This window comes from Nanorana parkeri, unplaced genomic scaffold (genome assembly GCF_000935625.1).
Source record: "Nanorana parkeri isolate BGI_ZX_2015 unplaced genomic scaffold, ASM93562v1 scaffold36, whole genome shotgun sequence".
In the NCBI taxonomy this organism is placed as follows: domain Eukaryota; kingdom Metazoa; phylum Chordata; class Amphibia; order Anura; family Dicroglossidae; genus Nanorana; species Nanorana parkeri.
Window position 1 is genome coordinate 2,941,712 of NW_017306304.1, and position 19,293 is coordinate 2,961,004.

General features: G+C 37.5%; 1 protein-coding gene across 1 annotated transcript in view; it reads left to right on the forward strand.

The window, feature by feature from the left end:
• The window catches only part of COL25A1 (collagen type XXV alpha 1 chain), a 429,660-nt gene that overhangs the window by 292,134 nt on the left and 118,233 nt on the right, over positions 1-19,293 (forward strand). Inside the window, exons 6-10 of the mRNA XM_018569899.1 lie at positions 186-212; positions 395-421; positions 16,976-17,047; positions 18,223-18,339; positions 19,148-19,183. Of these exons, the coding sequence (XP_018425401.1) occupies positions 186-212; positions 395-421; positions 16,976-17,047; positions 18,223-18,339; positions 19,148-19,183 (279 nt within the window). The remainder of the gene's footprint in view (positions 1-185; positions 213-394; positions 422-16,975; positions 17,048-18,222; positions 18,340-19,147; positions 19,184-19,293) is intronic.

The window sequence follows — 19,293 nt, forward strand, 5'->3', positions numbered from 1 at the left end:
TATATATATATATATATATATAATTTATTTGGCAAGTATCAACAAATTCATTGGGTAAAGTAATAATGCTCTGTATTATTGATGTAGTAATTGAAGTAGCAACCACATAAAAACTTACGGTGCTATTGCCATTGCATCAGTGGAAGCGTTCATAATCTGCAATTATTTTTTGTTTTATTTTTCAGGGTCCTCCTGGTCCCAAGGGTGACAAGGTGAGTAGTCATCTATTCGATGTGTACCTTTTTGATGCAGAATGGCAAATCCATGCTGATGTTCAACTGGAGCATATTAAATGCCTAGTAAAGTCTGTGACATACAATCAGCATTTGTGAGAGAGTCACAGGGTACCTCAGAGTCCTTGTTAAAACTATCATCTCATCTTTCCCCTTTGCAGGGAGATCAAGGTGATCAGGGCCCTCGGGTAAGCACTTTCAAAAATGTTCCGCTGCTAAACACATTGGTTAAAATCCCAAATCAATGCAGCAGTCCCACTGTGTATCTATGTTTAACAACCGCATCTTCTCTGCATGCTCCAGTCACTACCTCAGCAAAGTCAGTGTTATGTTCATCTGTTGTGGCCATAACCAGATAATGCTTTTGGTACATACCCATTAAACAGCAGTTCTCCAGTAAAATGGTGTGTGATCTGACTCTACATTTGCTTTAGGGAGCTGCTGTTTAAATAGAATCCTATGCAATAGTGCAATAGTTTTGATGGTTAGAATTAACACGCATAGTCACTGTCCATTGCTCTTTAAAGAATAATTCCACCTTAATAAACTAGTATTTATTTAATTTAATTGATGATATAGTTTCGGATTTCTTTCACTAGAATCTGTAAAACTTACATCAGTAACTTACCTGCCATGAATACCTTTGCTTGATTCAGACAGATGCAATTGTTGCTTATGGTCTTTAGCATTTAAATATTTGAGTGCCAGGTAGTAAGCAAAGAGCTTCACTAGAGAAAGTAATGCTTTATGTCATCAGACTATTAATTCACATGCTTGGACTCTGGACACACTGGATTTTAATTACTAAAGGTGTAGAAGCTAAGCACTTTGCTAAGTAAATGTTAATGTCGTCTAGCTGTACAGACCACCAAACAAGAGAATGGGGAGATAGTTTCATGTTTCCTGAACTATAAAGGGTCTTCTGACCCTTCTTAGCATCCCATGAAACCATTCCTCCCTGTAATTCTTTAGCCTCAAATGTACAGAAGTGGGCATAATAAGGAAGATTTGTTAATTTTGGTGCTACTCTCTCTAACCTTGATGCCCTAAGCACAGGCCCATGCGTGCCATTTCTGTAAATACAGCCCTAATTACATGCAATCAAATCCTGCAAAAAAAACATTTTACACACAGATCAGTACTACAAATTGTTAACTGAAATTGTTATCATGCAATTTGCTAAAAACAGACCTGGCTTTGGTGCACAGGGCAAGTAACACAGTAAGAACATGTCTATCAACGACAAGATTTCAGGCTTCCTTTCATACTCGTGGAGTTATTCTTTAAAGCAAGCAAACCTAGCTTTATTGGCATCGCCTAGACTTTGTTATAGTGGATCAATGAAGTAGACCTCTATAGTATCTACAGCCAGACTAATTTAGTAGTACAGGCTTAACTCATAAAAGAAACCTTTGCTGAGCAGAACATGGGGGCTGCCATTGTTGACTTCTTCTGCCATTTCTAGTTGTCATGCTGCCATGCTGGCCCTATGGCATTAAAACCTTTGAGTCATTAACCCAGAACAAATATGCAAGTAAGAACTTTACTTGGACTTCGGATCTGTTTTGTGTCAGTGGCTCTGAAAGTTTTGAAGCCAGTCAGTCAGCATAATAGCCAGGCAACCACCCTTTTCAGAGGAAGAATAGCAATTGCCACCCTTATCTTTAGCTTAAGAAAAAGTTTATAAAGACACAATTTGTATTACATTTCTTTTATAAGGAGCATTGTTTCTCAGTAAATGTTGCATAGCCAATTTCTCAATTTAAATCGTTGGCCAATAAACTTTGATTGATTTCTATAGATGTTTATAAATGTGGTATATCCCTGCTTTTTTGAGCCCTATGTGTGTACTAACTGTGTAATAATTTTGTTATAGTACATTGTTGTTACATAATAGAAGTGTATTTATACCACGGGGAGCATGCGAGACAAATTGCTTTGCTTACAGTGTGAAATCATTCATATAACACGGTAGCACAAACTAACTACCAAACAAATCATTAATTTGTGTATTGGGCAATTAATTTTTTCCTCATTTGCTTTAAAGCTCCAATGCTAGTAACATATAATCAGAAATCAGTGATATGAGAATACAACACAGGTATTTGAAACAAGCACATCCCTGTGTTTTTCAAATTGGCTTAGCATACAGCAGTTGCCTGTTTTATTGTTTCTCAAGAATTTGTATGGTTTCCAGTGTAGAAAGACACTTGCAGACCTCTTATCATGTATTCCAGTTATATAGTGGGGAGAACAATTAAGAATAATATGCACTTTGCATGGTGCTATATTGTATCAGACTTGCTTCTTAATTAAAAAAAGAAAGTGAAAATAGATCCTTGTCTTTGTTTTCATATCCATGGCAAGCGCACTCCTATGGTATAAATAATATATGTGATGTCATGCAGTATAATAGGGATTTTGGTATTCATGCTGAGATGACAACTGGGAATAATCCTCTCATTAGACACAATCTCTCAGCAGAAATATTAAAATCCAGATTTCACAGTGTGTGTATTGTAATCAATGTTTGTACACCATGCGTGACTGTGTATATATTTCCAATACAAACTCTCTTATAACTTACATTTAGATTTTAAATATACTGATGTTTTCCTACTAACCAAATAAATAGGACTTTCATAGCTTACTCTCATGTTGTTTTACAATGTACTGTCTGCCGGTTCTAGACTATAGCACTGATTTTTCTTATCTGTAAATATAAAATGCCACAAGAGAAAAAAAGAAGAGTTAAGCTGGCCATATTTCAATTGAATTGTGTTTGAAAAATTTGATTTTGGAACATTTGTTTGATTTTGTAATAGTTAAGGGGGTCAAAAGACAATCATTTTTTTTACGTAGTGACCAAACAAATAAATGAGTAGGATGGAAAATGTTTCTTGAGTGAACAGAATTCGAATAATAATTGCGGTTTTCGTTTGAAAAACTCCATTAATTTCCAAATTCCAATCTTAAAACCAAATGAATCTTTGAATGACATTCTACAAATTTCTGATGGCATTATTGAATGTTCTGACGAGATTTTTCGCATAAAAGCGTTTGTTCACAACTAAGTGCTCGTTTTGTGTAGGGAGCTAAAATAACAAAGTTTTACTCACCTGAACTGCGATCTAATTCTCCTACACTGCTTCCTCTATCCTGTCTCCTCCTCCGATGGTATGTCCCTCTGTGTCCTCATGTTCTATACACTGTATAGAATGTAATAACTCACGGCCCATAGATCGCTGGAGCGGAGGGGGAGCAAGGCTGAAGGGAGCGTTTTAAGATCAAGCCGTAATCAAGGTTCGGATAAGTATAGTTTTGTTATTTTAGCTCCCTAGACAAAAATTAGCACTTAGCCTTTGCAGTGCAGGGGTAGCCCCACTGCAAGGGTTAAGATTGTATTTGCCCGGAATTCTGCTTTAACATTAAAACAAAGCAGTCTTTAGGTTGACCAGTGTTGGAAACTAAATGGGCAAATATTCAAAACCTACAACTGACCCTGAAAGTTGACAGATTGACAGTTGGCATACATTATGTTCATATGTGCCCATAGGCAGTATGGGCTGAGATTATTGACTCTGTTAGGACATAGGTGAGCTACATAACCTAGGTAGATGATCATTAAGTATTATCTTTAACCCTGAACCTAGAGTGTTTTAATATGCAGTGAATCAAAAATCAGCAGCCTCACAATATACACTGAGTGGCCAGATTATTATAACCACCTGACGTTTGTAGGCAAATTAGCTATAATTTCGCGCTGAAGTTGCTAGAGGGCCAGACCATCATAAATAGGGAAGCAGGTTGTTTACCACGACAGTAGAAATGATGTTTTTCTGAAGATATGGGTAAACAACGCGATTTAACAGCCTTTGAACGTGGGATGATTGGTGGCGCTCTGAGCCATTGAGCGAGTATCAGCAGAATTTGTTAAATGTTCAAGAGCAGCTGTTGTTAAAGTGTTTAAAGACTGGACTGTCAGCCGAAAATCTGGGTCTGAAAGTGCGAATTGTGGCCGTCAGCAACTAGTCAATGTTAGGGCAGAACAGAGAGTGGCAAGACTGGTACAAGACAACAGAAGGGCAACAGTGCATCAAATTACTGCAGATCTTAATCAGGGACCCTCTCAAATGATCTCTGAATGCACTGTTCGCCGTACACTGCATCGTATGGGATATGGAAGCCGAAGGCCTGTTCGAACACCTTTGCTGTCTGCACCTTTGCTGTCTACAAGATAAAACGTCTCCAATTCGCACAGGAACACAAGGATTGGACAGTCGAGCATTGGAAAAAAGTCGGAAACAGCATGAAAGCATGCACCCCACATGCATGAGTACAACCCTTCAAGCTGCTGGGGGCAGTGTTATGGCTTGGGGCATGTTTTCCTGGCATGATTTGGGCCCTTTAATTTGTGTGGAACAACGTCTGAATAGCACAACATACCAAAGTATTGTTGCTGATCAAGTTCATCCTATCATGTTGATGGCGTATGCCAATGGAGATGGCTTCTTCCAACAAGACAATGCGCCATGCCACGGTGGTTTCAAGAACATGAGGGAGACTTTACCTTGCTTAGGTGGCCCCAACAATCACCAGATCTCAATCCAATTGAGCATTTCTGGGGCGAAGTTGAAAGAGCCACCAGGCAATGGGTTCCACAACCATCAAATCTCACAGAACTGGACAGTGCTATTCATCAGGCATGGTGCCAGATTCCTCGCATCGCCTTTCAACATCTCGTGGAGTCAATGCCAAGAAGAATTGCCGCAGTATTGAAGGCAAAAGGTGGCCCAACGACGTATTGAGGGGTGGTCATAATAATCTGGCCACTCAGTGTATATGCTGATAGTATGTAGACATGTGGCACGTATAACTGCAGGCATTACACAGCTGTAGTTTAAAATGATCCTAAAATGTAACTTTGGTGTCCCATATTCCAAATGCACATTACAATGTTGTAATTGTTAGCCAGCAGGTAGAGCTTTAGGCTCATTTTTTTTACATGTATACGCTACATACATTCTACATACAGTTGATTGTTTACAGAGCTTTGTAGCTCAAGCTAAAATTTACTGATGCAGGTAAATGATTCATCACATTGACTCTTCCCTTAGGTCCCATCCTAGGTTTCATCCAGACAAAGTAACGCAACAGACAGGCATCTACAACTGTTGTCTTGTTAGTTGGTCCATTGTGGTCTGAAAATCCTTTGCCATGTATAAAATGCTTTTGTGAAATGAAGATTGTATACATAGAGTAAAATTGCTGACATAAAATATCAGTTTAAAATGGATAAACCAACAACTTAAATAAAACAGACCAAAACCATTATATTTTATAATTTTATTGTCAAAATAATGTGTTATATTGTTAGCCTATGCAGGGTATCCAGAGCACAGGCACAGCTTGATGCCACCAGACACCTTTGCCACAATCTGTGGAAGGGAACCATTATAGGCATTATTGTTCATATGTTATTATCATTAGAGATGTCAGCAGGGATCCTTTGTGAATTGCCTCCATAGAGATCCCTGCAACCTTAAAACTATTCCTGGGATGGATCCAGTTTAGTTTCCTTGAATTTTCACAATCAACTTTTACTTGCTGTTCCAATGACGCCAAGATAATTATTTCCTGAAACATCAAACCAAACTTATTTTTCACTTGCTTTGCATTCTTCCTAATCAGGGGAATTTGTTGCACTCAGGGGCCTAGAGCATAAATGCTACTCAGCATGAAATAAATGATATATTAATAATTTCCACATCTTAAAATCCTCAGCCAGCAGCTGGCATTTAATTAGTTTTAGTGTCTCATTGCCGCAATAATAAACCACCCAGGACACCTTCTTAACCATTTTCATACCTATTTTTCCTTGCGGGATCTTCATGCAAATTAGGCTAACAGCTGGTAGAGTACAAAAACAGATAACATCTTAAGAATGTTTGTCCAGAAGGGATTCATTTTCCAAAAAATAAAGAGAGAGTGTCCAGGAGATTACTGTATTATCTTAACCTCAGTGAGTTGAGTGTTTCAGCAGATATCTCCACTCTGCTAAAACAGTTAATTCTTCATAAACCACCTTCTGGTAGCTCAGAGTCTTCCTGTTATTTTATACTTTGATGAACAGGGTACTACTGTGACTTGTCCTGGAAGAGTCGTGGGAGAATGTTGTTATTCTTACTAGAACAAGTCTGACCATGAAGAAGTGCAATGTACTTTTTTTTGTCATTTATCAAAATTTATTAGTCATTAAGGGCTACATTGAGAGGTGTATTTATAGATATCTTCCTGAAACAAATCAATCATGATTAGGACAGACTTCTTAATATCCTTTTTGTCAAGAAGAGTTTGCAATCCAGTTTGTGGTATAAGAATGTGCTGCTCTAAAAAAAAGATCCTTTTCAGGATGTGGCAGCACCACTATTAGCATACTAGACATAAAATTATTTTTAAAACTTTTTTGCAGCTTCTTTATCAAGGTAGGGCAGTGCCCTAGCACCACAGCCATTAAGTCCATTATTGGCATAATGGACTTAACAGGAAGATGGTTGCTGAAGATGAATAAAGTAAAAATTGCATTTTTAAAAAATGTATTTGGGTACTGCCTGCATCTCTTAGTTGCAGGCAGGCATGGACAGAACCATCTGCATCATTTAGTGGAAGGCAGGTATGGACTGACTGAAATGGTCAGTTAAGTTGGTGATAGTTCAACACAATAGTATTATGGATATAAAAGACTACCCTGGTTAACTATTGTGTGGGATGTGACCTGTTCATGGATAGACAAGCATACTGTTATGTCTGTAATAGGTGCTGCAGAGCATGCAACTGTTCTATTAAGAATCCAATGAGTAATAGCAGAATTCAAAGGCACTAAGAAAGAGAACCTAGGAAAGTTGGAAGACCCACTGCACATGACTGTACATTTGAGGATCTGCCAAGACACAGTGGAGAGGAAATCTAACTGGCCCTGGGATAACAAGCACTCCCAGTCATCATGACTCATGACTTGTTTCAGAGTTACAATCTGAATTTAAAATTGATTTAATTAGGCCTTTTACACAGCATACTTAATGATTTAAAGGTATTGTGACACATAATTTAGGTAAACAAAAAAAGACAGTGTTTGGTCAAGTTAATACTTTGTATAACCACCTTTGGCTGCAGTTACAGCTGTGACCAATTTGAGGTAAGTCTCACAGCTTTTCACATATGGATCTCTTAAGCTGGCCATACACCTTACAATTATCTGCAGATTTTCTGTGGTCAGATGGAAAAGGTGCAACAGATTCCTCCATCTACACTTAACTGTGTGGATGGAGTAATCTCCACCTGGGCCAATCTGTTGCACTTTTTCCATCTGACCACAGAAAATCTGCAGATAATTGTAAGGTGTATGGGCACCTTTAAATGCTGTTGGCGAGCTCCAAGTGGGATTTTATGTGGTCTTAATTGAAAAATGCCTTTCTTATCATCCCACTTCTATAAAGCCCAGCTTTGTGGAGTATCTGGGCTATAGTTGTTCCAGGGCATTTACTCCCTTCCCAGCCTTTAATCTCTGCTTTCCTTCAGAGTTAAAATAGGCCTTTTGATTGCTTCTCTGACAAATGCCCTTCTTACCCAGCTATTGAGTTTTAACAGTGCTTGGGGGATGTTAAAAGTCTGTGATTTTTTTTTTTATAACCTAACCCTGACTGGTGTTAATCCAAAACTATGTGCTGGCCTCATTTTGATAGCTTCTTGATCTTCGTGATGACAATTTAAAAAATATGTTCTTTATACCCACTGACATGGTTCGCACCTTACAACTCTCCTTCCCTGGGAACCTACACATCTCTCCTACTTAGAAATCTGCCTAGCTCTTACCACACCCTATTTGCTGAAAACTACTATTTCGCAAGTTTAGGGCTCTTCAGCCAGTTATCCACTCTCCTGGCTAGGTTAGACAGCAGCATTCAAAAGGACCTACTTACTGAAATTACTTTATCTGTTTTATATCTTGCCTATCCTGATTCCTTCCCATACCATGAAATTCTGCAATGGCAGACTTCCAGTTTATTTGGAACAGGGCAGATCGAGACTTCACAAACACATTCTTTACCAATCCAATATTACCGGTGGACTTGGAGTACCAGAAATACTATCAGGCTGCACAGTTAGCCACTTTTACTAAATATCAGACTGGCATGTAAATCCTGCTATCTGTAGCCATCGAAGCAACAAATTTGACCTCCTGAGCATGGATTGTCTGCTCTGGTTTCTCCCTAAAGACAGTTTAAGTTTACAAAACCCTTATTACACTTCACTCTCTCAAAGTATGGGAGGTAATAAAGTACTAATAGGGCCTTCTATCCCCCAGGAATAAAATCTCTGGGTGTTTTTAAAAATTGGATTGCTTTGGGCCTCATGCATTTCCATAAGCTCATCACAAAAGATGACATTAAGCCATTCCCCTCACTACAAGAAACCTATAAATTACCAAGCTCGGAACTGTTTAGGTACTTTCAGATCAAACATTTTGTTGCCTCCACTTTCTGAACCACGACCTAAGAACTAACCTTCATACTTGAACAAAAATGCATGAATGATCCTCACTTCCACATCCAGACTTGATCTCTTTGCTATACAACCTGCTACTCCATCAATCCTTACCCACCCTACACATAAATACATGCAGACATTTGCAGCCGACCAAAATACTATCATAGAAATGTGGCCCAAATATGGAGCACTACTAAACCTGTTCCCAGTATGCAAATGCCTTGAAAACGATCAGTTATTATTTAGATGGTACTACGTACCCACCCACTTGTGGTACCAGGTCACTTACCAAGCTGTTTTAGATGTTGGTTGGAACCAGGCATATTCCATATTGTGGACATCAGGAAACTCAGGAACCATGAAGAAGGGTCTACGCAATGTTAACCATACTACTGTAATTCCCAATTCCCATGAGCCCTTGTGAGGCACCCTTGAATTTGAAACCAGAGGGCCTTACAAATTGTATTTACTTTAATGACTCAAGTTCAGATGGGCACTAAACAAACTATTGCAAAAGCATGGATATCCAACATTCTCACACTGGCTGAGGTCAATTGCAGAATTCAGTGAAAATTTATGAAATAAAACCCAGCAAAACTTTTGGACACCATGCCCAGATTTAAAAACATTTTGGACCCATGGATTACCCGCTTCTTACCAGGTGATTCCGACTGTCATCTAATTAAGCCTGGGGAGCCCACCTTCCCCACACTACCCCTATCTCATTGCCCTAGTTCAGCTACCCTGGGTCTTCATCTAAGTTCCTTCTCTACTTCTTCCTACTTCAGAAAAAAGAACTTTACCATGCTGACTTGCGGAGATGTCTTTAATTTCCCTATATTAAGGTGTACCAGCAAATGTACTGTTAACCTTTGTACACCGCAGGTCTCTTTTGTCTTTTCACTGCCTGCTGTAAACTCTGAAACCTTTTGTTAATAAAATATAGAAGAAGAAAAATATGTTCTCTAAGATATTCTGGGGCCTTCCAGAAATAGGTGTATTTATTTGAGATCATAAACACAGAAGGACCCTATTCACCTAATTATGGAGTTTCTGAAAGCAGCTGTTTGCAGCAGAACATACTGTATTCAGAAACTTTACAGCAAAGGGGGTGAATACTTTACAATATATCACATTACTTTACAACACACTTTCTTCACTTTGGTATTATCAACCACTGTGTGTAAATCAGGGACGTAAAATCCCAATCATATTTACTTTAATTCCAGATTCATACACTGCAAAGTCTGGAAGAGCACAAGGAACTAATACTTATGTAAAGCATTGCATACGTTTTAATTTTAAAGATCAAGTTGTGCTTCAGTGTCCCACATCCAAGTGGTTAAAATCTAAATCTTTGAGTCAAGAGTAGTTAAAGTGCAGAGTGCAGGTGTCAGAAGTGCATGAAGTGCAGAGTGCAGGTGTCATGAAGTGCAATGGTCAGGAGCAGGTAACGCGCAGAGTACAGAGGTCAGGAGTAAGTAATGCACAGAGAGCAGAGATCAAGAGTAAGTTATACACAAAGAGTTGTGTTCAGGTATAAGTAATCAAAAGAGATCAGAGGTCAGGATTAAGTAACACACACACAGAGAGCAGAGGTCAGACATAAGTAACATGCAGCGTGCAGGGGTCATGTGTAAGTAAATCAGAGTGCAGGGGTTAGGAGTACTTAACACCTGGACTGTCAGGGTCAGGAGTAACACCAGAGTGCAGAGCTAAAGAGTCAGTAACACAGAGTGCAGGTGTCAGGTGTAAGTAATACACAACGTGCAGAGGTCCGTAGTAAGAAACACACAGGGGGCAGAGGTCAAGAGTAAGTAAGATCAAGTAGACTTGATTTTGGGAGAGCACTGCCAATGCCTGAGCAAAGCTGAATTAATCAAGTAAGATATTTTGGAATGATTTAAATTCATGCAGAGCTGTTAAGAATTTACATTTTCATCTGTACCTGTGCAGAGGAAGACTAAGAGATCACATTCACCCAAAAATCACTGAGGAACACACAATGCCATGGAGCAATATGCTCCATGCAGGAATATGCTGTGCACGGTGACTGAATTATCCTCCTCTAATAATGGAGATAGTTTGATTATGGGGGCTGAGCACTGGAGAAGAACAATACATTACCTTTGCCTACGAAGTTTATCCCCAGCACAGACCTTGAATTTCTATACCACAGTGATCATCCCTGGCCCTTGCACTACAGTATAGATCCACCAACATCTGGCCAGCACTTCACCTGGAATATAACATGATTCTGGCAACCCCTGTCCAAGTCTGGGATGTGCTATTGGAGCACACTGGGGACCTCAACACCATCACTGACTATCCCCGAAATCCCTGGGTGCAAATGTTTGTCTTCCCCGGGTGGAAAAGGAAAGTGCAGTTTACATTATACACACTGTAGAAATATTTTCTGGGACAATGCTGGGGATAGTTGTTTGCCAGGGACAGAGCCCTAAAAATACGGACTGGCAAATGGAGACAATTGCTCATTTTTGTCTTTGGGCACAAGAAAAGTTAGACACCTCTGACAATTCAAGTGTGCACGGTTAAGCACACTATATAAAAACTTTAAAAAAAAAATTTTGACTGGTTAGATTGTGTCTGTGACCACACTCTAATGCATTCGTATACAGAAGAGTTTCAGAAATTATTGTCAGAAAGGACTACAAGATGTGGGTGTAATGTATCAACTACTATACCCTCGCTTCTCTCCCTTTTTTACATACAGTGAAAAACCCTTCACATTTTTTTAAATTAAATTAGTATAATAAGTCTCTAGGGCCAACTACTTCAATTAAATAATGCACATAATAAATCCAAAATTGGATTTGTAATTTAGCATGCTTTGATTTACAATTGCCAAGTGCATTAGATAGTACAAATGCTGAAACTCCAGACAATACATAGAACTGGAAACAGTGAAAATGGGGTCTGTTGTGTTGTCTGTGGCCCACATTGAAAGATTTCACCTGACTTTCCAAGTATCACATATTCAAGAAATGAGGTTAAAGGATGTCAGGAGAAGAAGGCACAGACAATGATAAAAACTTGTCAGAATTTCTCTTACCAGAACTCTTACCCACTCTACACATCAAAACTGGTTTTGTTATTGTTTCTGATAGAGGGATTTCTTATCATTTCCTGTCCTTGTGACATTTGGACAGAAAGTGGGGGAAATCTCCTAAGTGACAACTCAAACAACAATAAAATCCTGACAGATGTTCACCACCTGCACAGAAAGCATTCATACACCTAACACTGAATGACTGACCATTCATGCAACAAACACTATATCTATATAATGTTCGCAGAGCAAAAGGTTCTATAAGCACCTTTGTTTTAGATTTGCAGCACAATATGGAAATTCCAATGCTCCTCGGCTCCATTTTGTGGCCGTAACTCTGCGACTCTAAAAACTAAGGCGTTTGCAGAGCTATTTGCTCTGCAGAAGTTTTATAAATACACATCTAAGCCTAGACTCCAAAAGCTTTGTCTAACTATCCATTCAGCAGGCAGTAACTTACCACAATATGAAAACCTATAACTACAAATGTATTCCCTTTTCGTTTTTTTCACACTGTATAAGAACACATCCACTTCAGAATCATCTTCTGTGATTGGAAGCATTTAAATAGCCATGTACCATACATACGGTTCAAAAAATGTTGTAAAATGTAGTGGGGTTTCACAGCTTTCAGAAACTATTTCAATGAGTGGCAGAAAAATATCATGATAATGCACAAGAACAGCTTGTATATATAATATGTCTGGAACCAGTGATCATTTGACATGATATTTCAATATTTTATTTTTAGTTTGAGACATGTTTAAAATTATATCAGGTTTAGATGTTCAGGAATTTACAAGAACCAAGATATTTTGTCATCTGACCAATTTAATTTTACATAAAAAATTATATTTGAAACAGATTAGACCATGTTGAAGCTCATTTACCTTATGTAGAATACAATTTCATGTAAGTACTGCTCAGCATTTGCATATATTTCAGATTAGTATTGTATAACTAGTGATACATTGCCTGTCTCAGAAGAGCTCAAGTCATGACAAAAGTCTCCAGACAACCATTGTACTTTATATATCCCTAAGTGCAGATTTTTCCTGCCCTGGAGAATGCAAATCAGTCACATTATTTGCACACAATACACACATGGGTTGCTATACCTGGGATCATAATGGGATAATGATTTGTTGGTGTACAATTAATTCTAAACTTTTTTTATGTTTGGCCTGAGGCTTCTTTTAAAGGACTGTTCACATTCATATCTATATTTCTTTTTAATGTTCCACTAATATTTGTCATCTTTTGAATTCATTGCGTACTTAACTAACAGTATTTATATGCTCATGTATTATTAATCCATAAATCGAAGTCTGTGACAGTACATCTTTTAGATACTAGCATTTTATTTACTCTTCTGTTTTTATTAGGATACTAAACTTAATGGATGTCTTGCTTGGAAGGACTTTTAAAAACATTTCTACATCCAATCTTTGATCCCATATATAACTGTGCTCAGAAAAAGGTCACATTCTATAATTAACAATCTATAGCATGTAATTAATTTGGGACATTCTACAACTAATAGAATTACAGACGGTCTTCTGGTGAGGAAAAATGTTTTATAACCATGATAAATGGACATTGTGCCGGAGCCAAACATCTCATTTATGAATGAACTCCCTTCACTATGATTTTCATGGTTTATAGCCATAGAATAAGATACAGTGATTGCAAAAACAGCTACTGAAAAGAAGCTTAAAAGAAGAGAAATCATTCATTTGCAGGACATTCAAATTTTGTCTCCTGACAGCTTGTATGGCCGGAAAAGGGCTTTTGTCTTTCTACTGCGATATCAGTTACTGCTCTTAGCAGTATGCCACAATGCTTGGATTAACAGAATAAAACGATCTGGTGATGAGTAGCTGTGATTCAGACACAGAGCAGAGAGCAGACTGCCACACAGTGTCAGGATCACCGTGGCCTAAAGCCCGTGTGATGCAATGTGTAATAGCAGCAGCTGGCTGTAACTTAAGGAAGTGCAAAGGAAGCAGCAGGTGCAAGTTCTAGTTGCCATGCCTTCTTGCCAGCCTCTAACCTTATGCTCTGCGGCTTTATTGGCAGCTCACAAAGGAAAAAGAGTTTCCAGGAAGCAGAGCAAATCCAAAAATGTTAGCAACTAATTTGAACTTGTAAAACGTTCTGTAACCGCCTAATGTGATGTTTCAATCCAATGTTAAAAGTGAACTGGCATTACTTTGTAGAAAAACAACTTCTTTGTATGTCTTCCTTACTTCTGAAAACATTTCTAATACCATGGCAGAAAAGATAACATAATAATACCATATTAGATGCCTTATATGACATTATACACTATATGGCCAATAGCTTGACACATAAACATCACACCTACTGTATGGCCAGGAGTATGTGGTGCCCTATAAAGTATTGAGTTTGGATGTTTTCAGTGAAGTGTATTGTTAATGTTACAGCAAACACTTTAGACATTTTAGACCATTGTGCACTTTCAGCAGTTTGGGAAAGCCCCTTTTCTGTTCCAGCATGATTGTGCCCCTGTTCACTAGGTCATGCCTATGGTTTGATGTGGCTTGCACAGAATCTTTACCTCATCCCTATTGGACCCCTTTTTGAATGAATTGGAATGTGAGCAAGGGTTCTTATCGTATATCATTACATGACCTTACAAATTCTCGTTTAGATGAAGGCCACAAATTTCCCCACACACCATTCTTAATCTTGTGCAAAACCTTCCTAAAAGAGTAGAGGCTGTTACAGCCACACAAAGGTGTCAAATACATATGTCCACCCCCGGGCTTTTGAAATAGGAATGCACAAAAATCTCATAAGTATGATGGTCAGGTGTCTACCAGACATTGGCAATATAATGTATGCTATCAGATTAATGCATTGACAAATAATGATTCTCTTTGAATTAATAAAACTGGCCCACACTAAGTGATGGCCTTAACAAAACAAATGTAACAAATTCCTCTCTACACACCAAATAGCGCAAATGGAGGAATCCCCTTTGCAGCTGTTGTATTCAGAATCTCTTGCTCCAGCGGCTGCTGAATACCTGTGCATGACTGGATGCCGGGACTGTTCTGCTGAAAGATTTTAGACTAGCTCCTTCAATAAAAATTGACTACAAAATTGACTTCTGTTAAGTGGATGGGTGCCGATAGGGCCACCCAAGGCTCAAATTTCAACCAGTTTTTCAGGGACTGACAGAAATTCGCTCTGTTTATGGCCAGCTTAAGGCTCTTATCAGGCTTGTCATATGATGGCACTTGGCATAAATAAATATCTTTTTCTTTTTTTGCATTGCTTCACAAAGGCAACTGATCAGCCTCTTTATAAGACTAACAAAGGGATGGCCAACTTAAAGGGTTGCCTAGCAGTAAATCTCTCTCCTAATTGCTGCCTGCTTCATTGAGTTTAATTTGATATTAATTTAATTTGACTTTTTTAAACCTTTGAAATTAGCTTTCTTAGTGGTGTTTCTTAAAGTTTTTTTTAAATAGTGTGGAGAAGCATTGGGATTTTCTTGTAATGAGTAATTTGTGAGGACTCAATACATTCATCTGCACTTGCAGTCTATTAACTATCTTTTATGAACAAAGGCATTTTCTTAGTAACCATTTCTTTTTAGAAGCTTGTCCAGCTTAGCCATGCAACAAGATTAAGTCAGTACAATATACTTTATAAGGACACACTTTGCTCATGATTCTTACTGTCATTACTCTGCAAGGTTTTGTCATTTATTTAAATTCCGTATTTTTTTTATAGCAGTGTTTGCTCAGTTAAGCCACCTTTAACTACCAAAAGATGGTACCTGCCACTCCTGTGTAATATTTGTTAATTGTTGGTTTTATAATACATACTATAATAGTGATTAATCTAATAAATACTAGAATAGTGATGTAATGCTATTATTTGCACTCTAGTTTTGGGTATAGGTATAACAAAATGTCAGTTTAGCGAAATATAAAAGGCTCAGCATAGAAATGCTGGATTGTGCATTTGTGTAACAAAAATAAGTCTCTTTGCGGATGCCATAACAGTGACAAAACAAAATAAAAGTAAATTATACAGTACATTGTAAAATGAGAGTTGGGAGTACAGGTTGTGGAAATTTATATATATAGAGCTCACTCTTTATAGAGTAAAGACAAGTATTTAAATAAAAAAATGTTTGTTTCAGTTGCCTAGAAGAGTAGTAAATTACTAATGATTATAATACATTTCTTAACACAGGACATACAGTAGCAGGATGCTTTTGAAAAATGGGGCTAAAGGGATTAATAAAGCTGATATAATACAGTACTGTGTTATGTTAGTCAGTATTCCCTTTTGCCTGTCATCTTACTAGTGTTTTACCATTAGCAATGTAGTTGTTAGTCTATAAATATATATGTTCATATTCCACTGTAAAGTGTCTTTGTGGTGTTTATGTGTTGGTTTGTTTTGGTGCGATGTTATGTTGTATCCCCAGGGTTTGCCAGGCTATCCCTCAATGGCCGCTCTCCATAGTAATCAGATCCTCACCGTCAAGGTTTGTCAATAATGTGTCTGTGGCCAGTCAGATAGCCAGCAGCATGATCAGTTATAATCAGCAGCATGGGCTTCCTAGTTACCATCTGCACCATTACCAGAAGCAAATTAAGCATTCTCATGAAATTTCTATCATTTATTTTCAACAGAAAATATATATTTAGAAAGACAAATTGGTTTCCCGTGCTGTGTCACTTCATGCTGACTGAAATCTGACTGCCTTTATAGAGTACTACTGGCGCTTTGTTCAGGGGATCTGTGCCAAAATTATGTTGATAAATTCAAACTATATGATAAATTGACCAATGAACTCTTGGCATGGTTGCCATATTGGATGCACCTCATTGATATGAAGAATAATGTAGCTTGTTTATATAACATTTTACTTTAATGAAAAAAAAGACTATTAAGAATATTATTCGCCAAAGCACAGAGAACTTATGAAATTCCCCAGTCACAGGCAGCCAGTGTGTACTCTACTTTTTATTTTGCATCTAATGCTTATGTCTCTATTTCTTTCTTCGGGCCTTCTGATGTCTGTCCTCCAACTTTCTCATCTCTGAACTTCAACCTTTGACCTCACTTCACTGATCAGATGGTGTTTCCTAAGATCAATCACGGCTTTCTTTCTGCTGATCAGCAGCTCATTAAACGCCGCCTCATTAAGGTAGAGCTAAATGGATTTAGGAGTGTGTATTTTTATTACTTTTGTCTCTATACATAGTTTGGTCTCTATATTATAGTGTGAGTTTTATAGTTTTTTGTTTTTTTTTGCACAGTACATTTTTTTTAGAGGGTTCATATATCTAAAATTAACTTGATAGACAATTGAACGTTTCCTTTGTCAATCAAAAGTACAGATTTACAGAAAAAAGGATTGTGTGTGTGTGTGCGTGTGTGTGTGTAAAGGGCAATAATTACAACAATTATGCTCCATTTTATTTTAGTTCATGTTAGTAAAGAAAATTCTGATTGGCTGTAATCAGCTACTGCAGTTATCATAGAACTCCTTTACTTTTTATTGAATAAGTCTGAAAATGTTAGAATTTAGTTAAAGAGAACCATGCTATCATCATGATCCACAAAAGTTACACCTTGTTTTGGATCCGTGAAACAATAGTTGGGTATTCCTTAATTTTGGCTGCTTTGCGGTTAACTTTTTGCCTTTTTTTCTGCAGCATTCTTTGCTTATCCTATTATATTCCTGCGCAATGCATGCCGTATACTATACTGTGCATTTCCAGGCAATGGAATGTAATTACTATATGCTAACCACAAGAATAGTCCGATAAAGCCAAATCTATACTTTAACTCCAAACTCTCATTAAGATTTTTAAGTAGCCAAATCCAGTGGCAGGATTATACAGACATACAGAAAACCAAATACATTTATGCTTTGTAATAACATGCCAATTCTTGTGTTATTGTACTGATTATTTTAGCTGTTTATAGTTGTATTTTATTAATGTCCTGTGATAAATGATAGCCACAAAACTGTTCATTTATTGCCAACTTATTTTTTAATGTTATTAAATAACTAACATGTGATAGATATGGTTTCACACACATTGTAAATTTTTTCTGAAACAAACACACAGAAGGTAATTAAAACAAATACACAAATAGATATATTGCTATATAGTAAACTATGTATCCAATTAAAAAACAGTATTTTGTGTATAACATAAAATATTATTTAAATCACATATTTCTTTAAAATAATTTTACTAGACATAAGGCCTATTCATGCAACAGTAGCAATACAGTATATATAGTATTACACAGAAATATTCCCTGTGTATCCTACTGTTATGTTGTGACTAACTATATGCTTTTATTAAGGGTGACCAAGGACAGGCAGGGCCACCAGGTCCACCTGGTCCTCCTGGACCACCAGGGCCTAGAGGTCCACCAGGTGACACCGGTAAAGATGGACCAAGAGGATTATCTGGAGTTCCAGTAAGTCTTTGCTTTGTCAGGAAAATCAGTATTTTAATCTGTACTCGGGGCACCTTAATATATTTGTATTAGCTGCATGTTCAAGTTATTTAATTCTGTTCTTTTTTGTTAGAACCATTCCTGACCCCCAGTCATTCAAAAAAGCAGTGCTTAAAACTACCTGCAGAAAGTACCTCAGGCCAACAGGTTGCCAGTATTCTGGATGACTGATCATCTCCTAACCCTTTTAAGCAAATATATGGTGAATGTGGCGAGAATAATGTCATGATATTATTTTTCAGAGATATAGAGCAAATAGGAAAATGTCAACCATCAATCCCATAAATTTGAGCCTTGTCACCTCACCTGGTATACTCAAATCAGTAGTAATGACCAAACACAGAAAGCTTCTGAAAGGCAAACACATTGTCAAAATTATGATTACAAATCGCCAATGTTCTTTGCAGTCAATTGTCCTCAAAAAAAGATACTGAAAGCTTGCAGATGCAAATTTTAAAGTACAATAATTTTTAGCTCTTAGCCCTAGCTGTTAATAAACCATTACACGTATATGCAGCTGAATAGCAGTGAATTTGTTGAAACATGCCAATATGACTGATCAAGTGTCTGTAATCAGTATTACTCTAAAGCTGGACTGATTGCCCACCGTCAATGACAGGGGTACCTTCTGAAGTTCTAAGAACAGATTCTTCCCTTTTGACAACAAACCTTGAAAATGACTCACATTTCTGGCTTTTGGGCATTGTAATCTAGCTTTTTGCATCGAGTATACAAATGGATTTAACCTGATTTGTTAATTTCTCTTTAGGGAGAGCCAGGACAACCAGGTGAACCAGGCTTAGTCGTAAGTATTGTGAATTATTTGACAGGAAAACAAACACACACACATACAGTATACTGTATATATATATATATATATAGATATAGATATATCTATATATCTATATCTATATA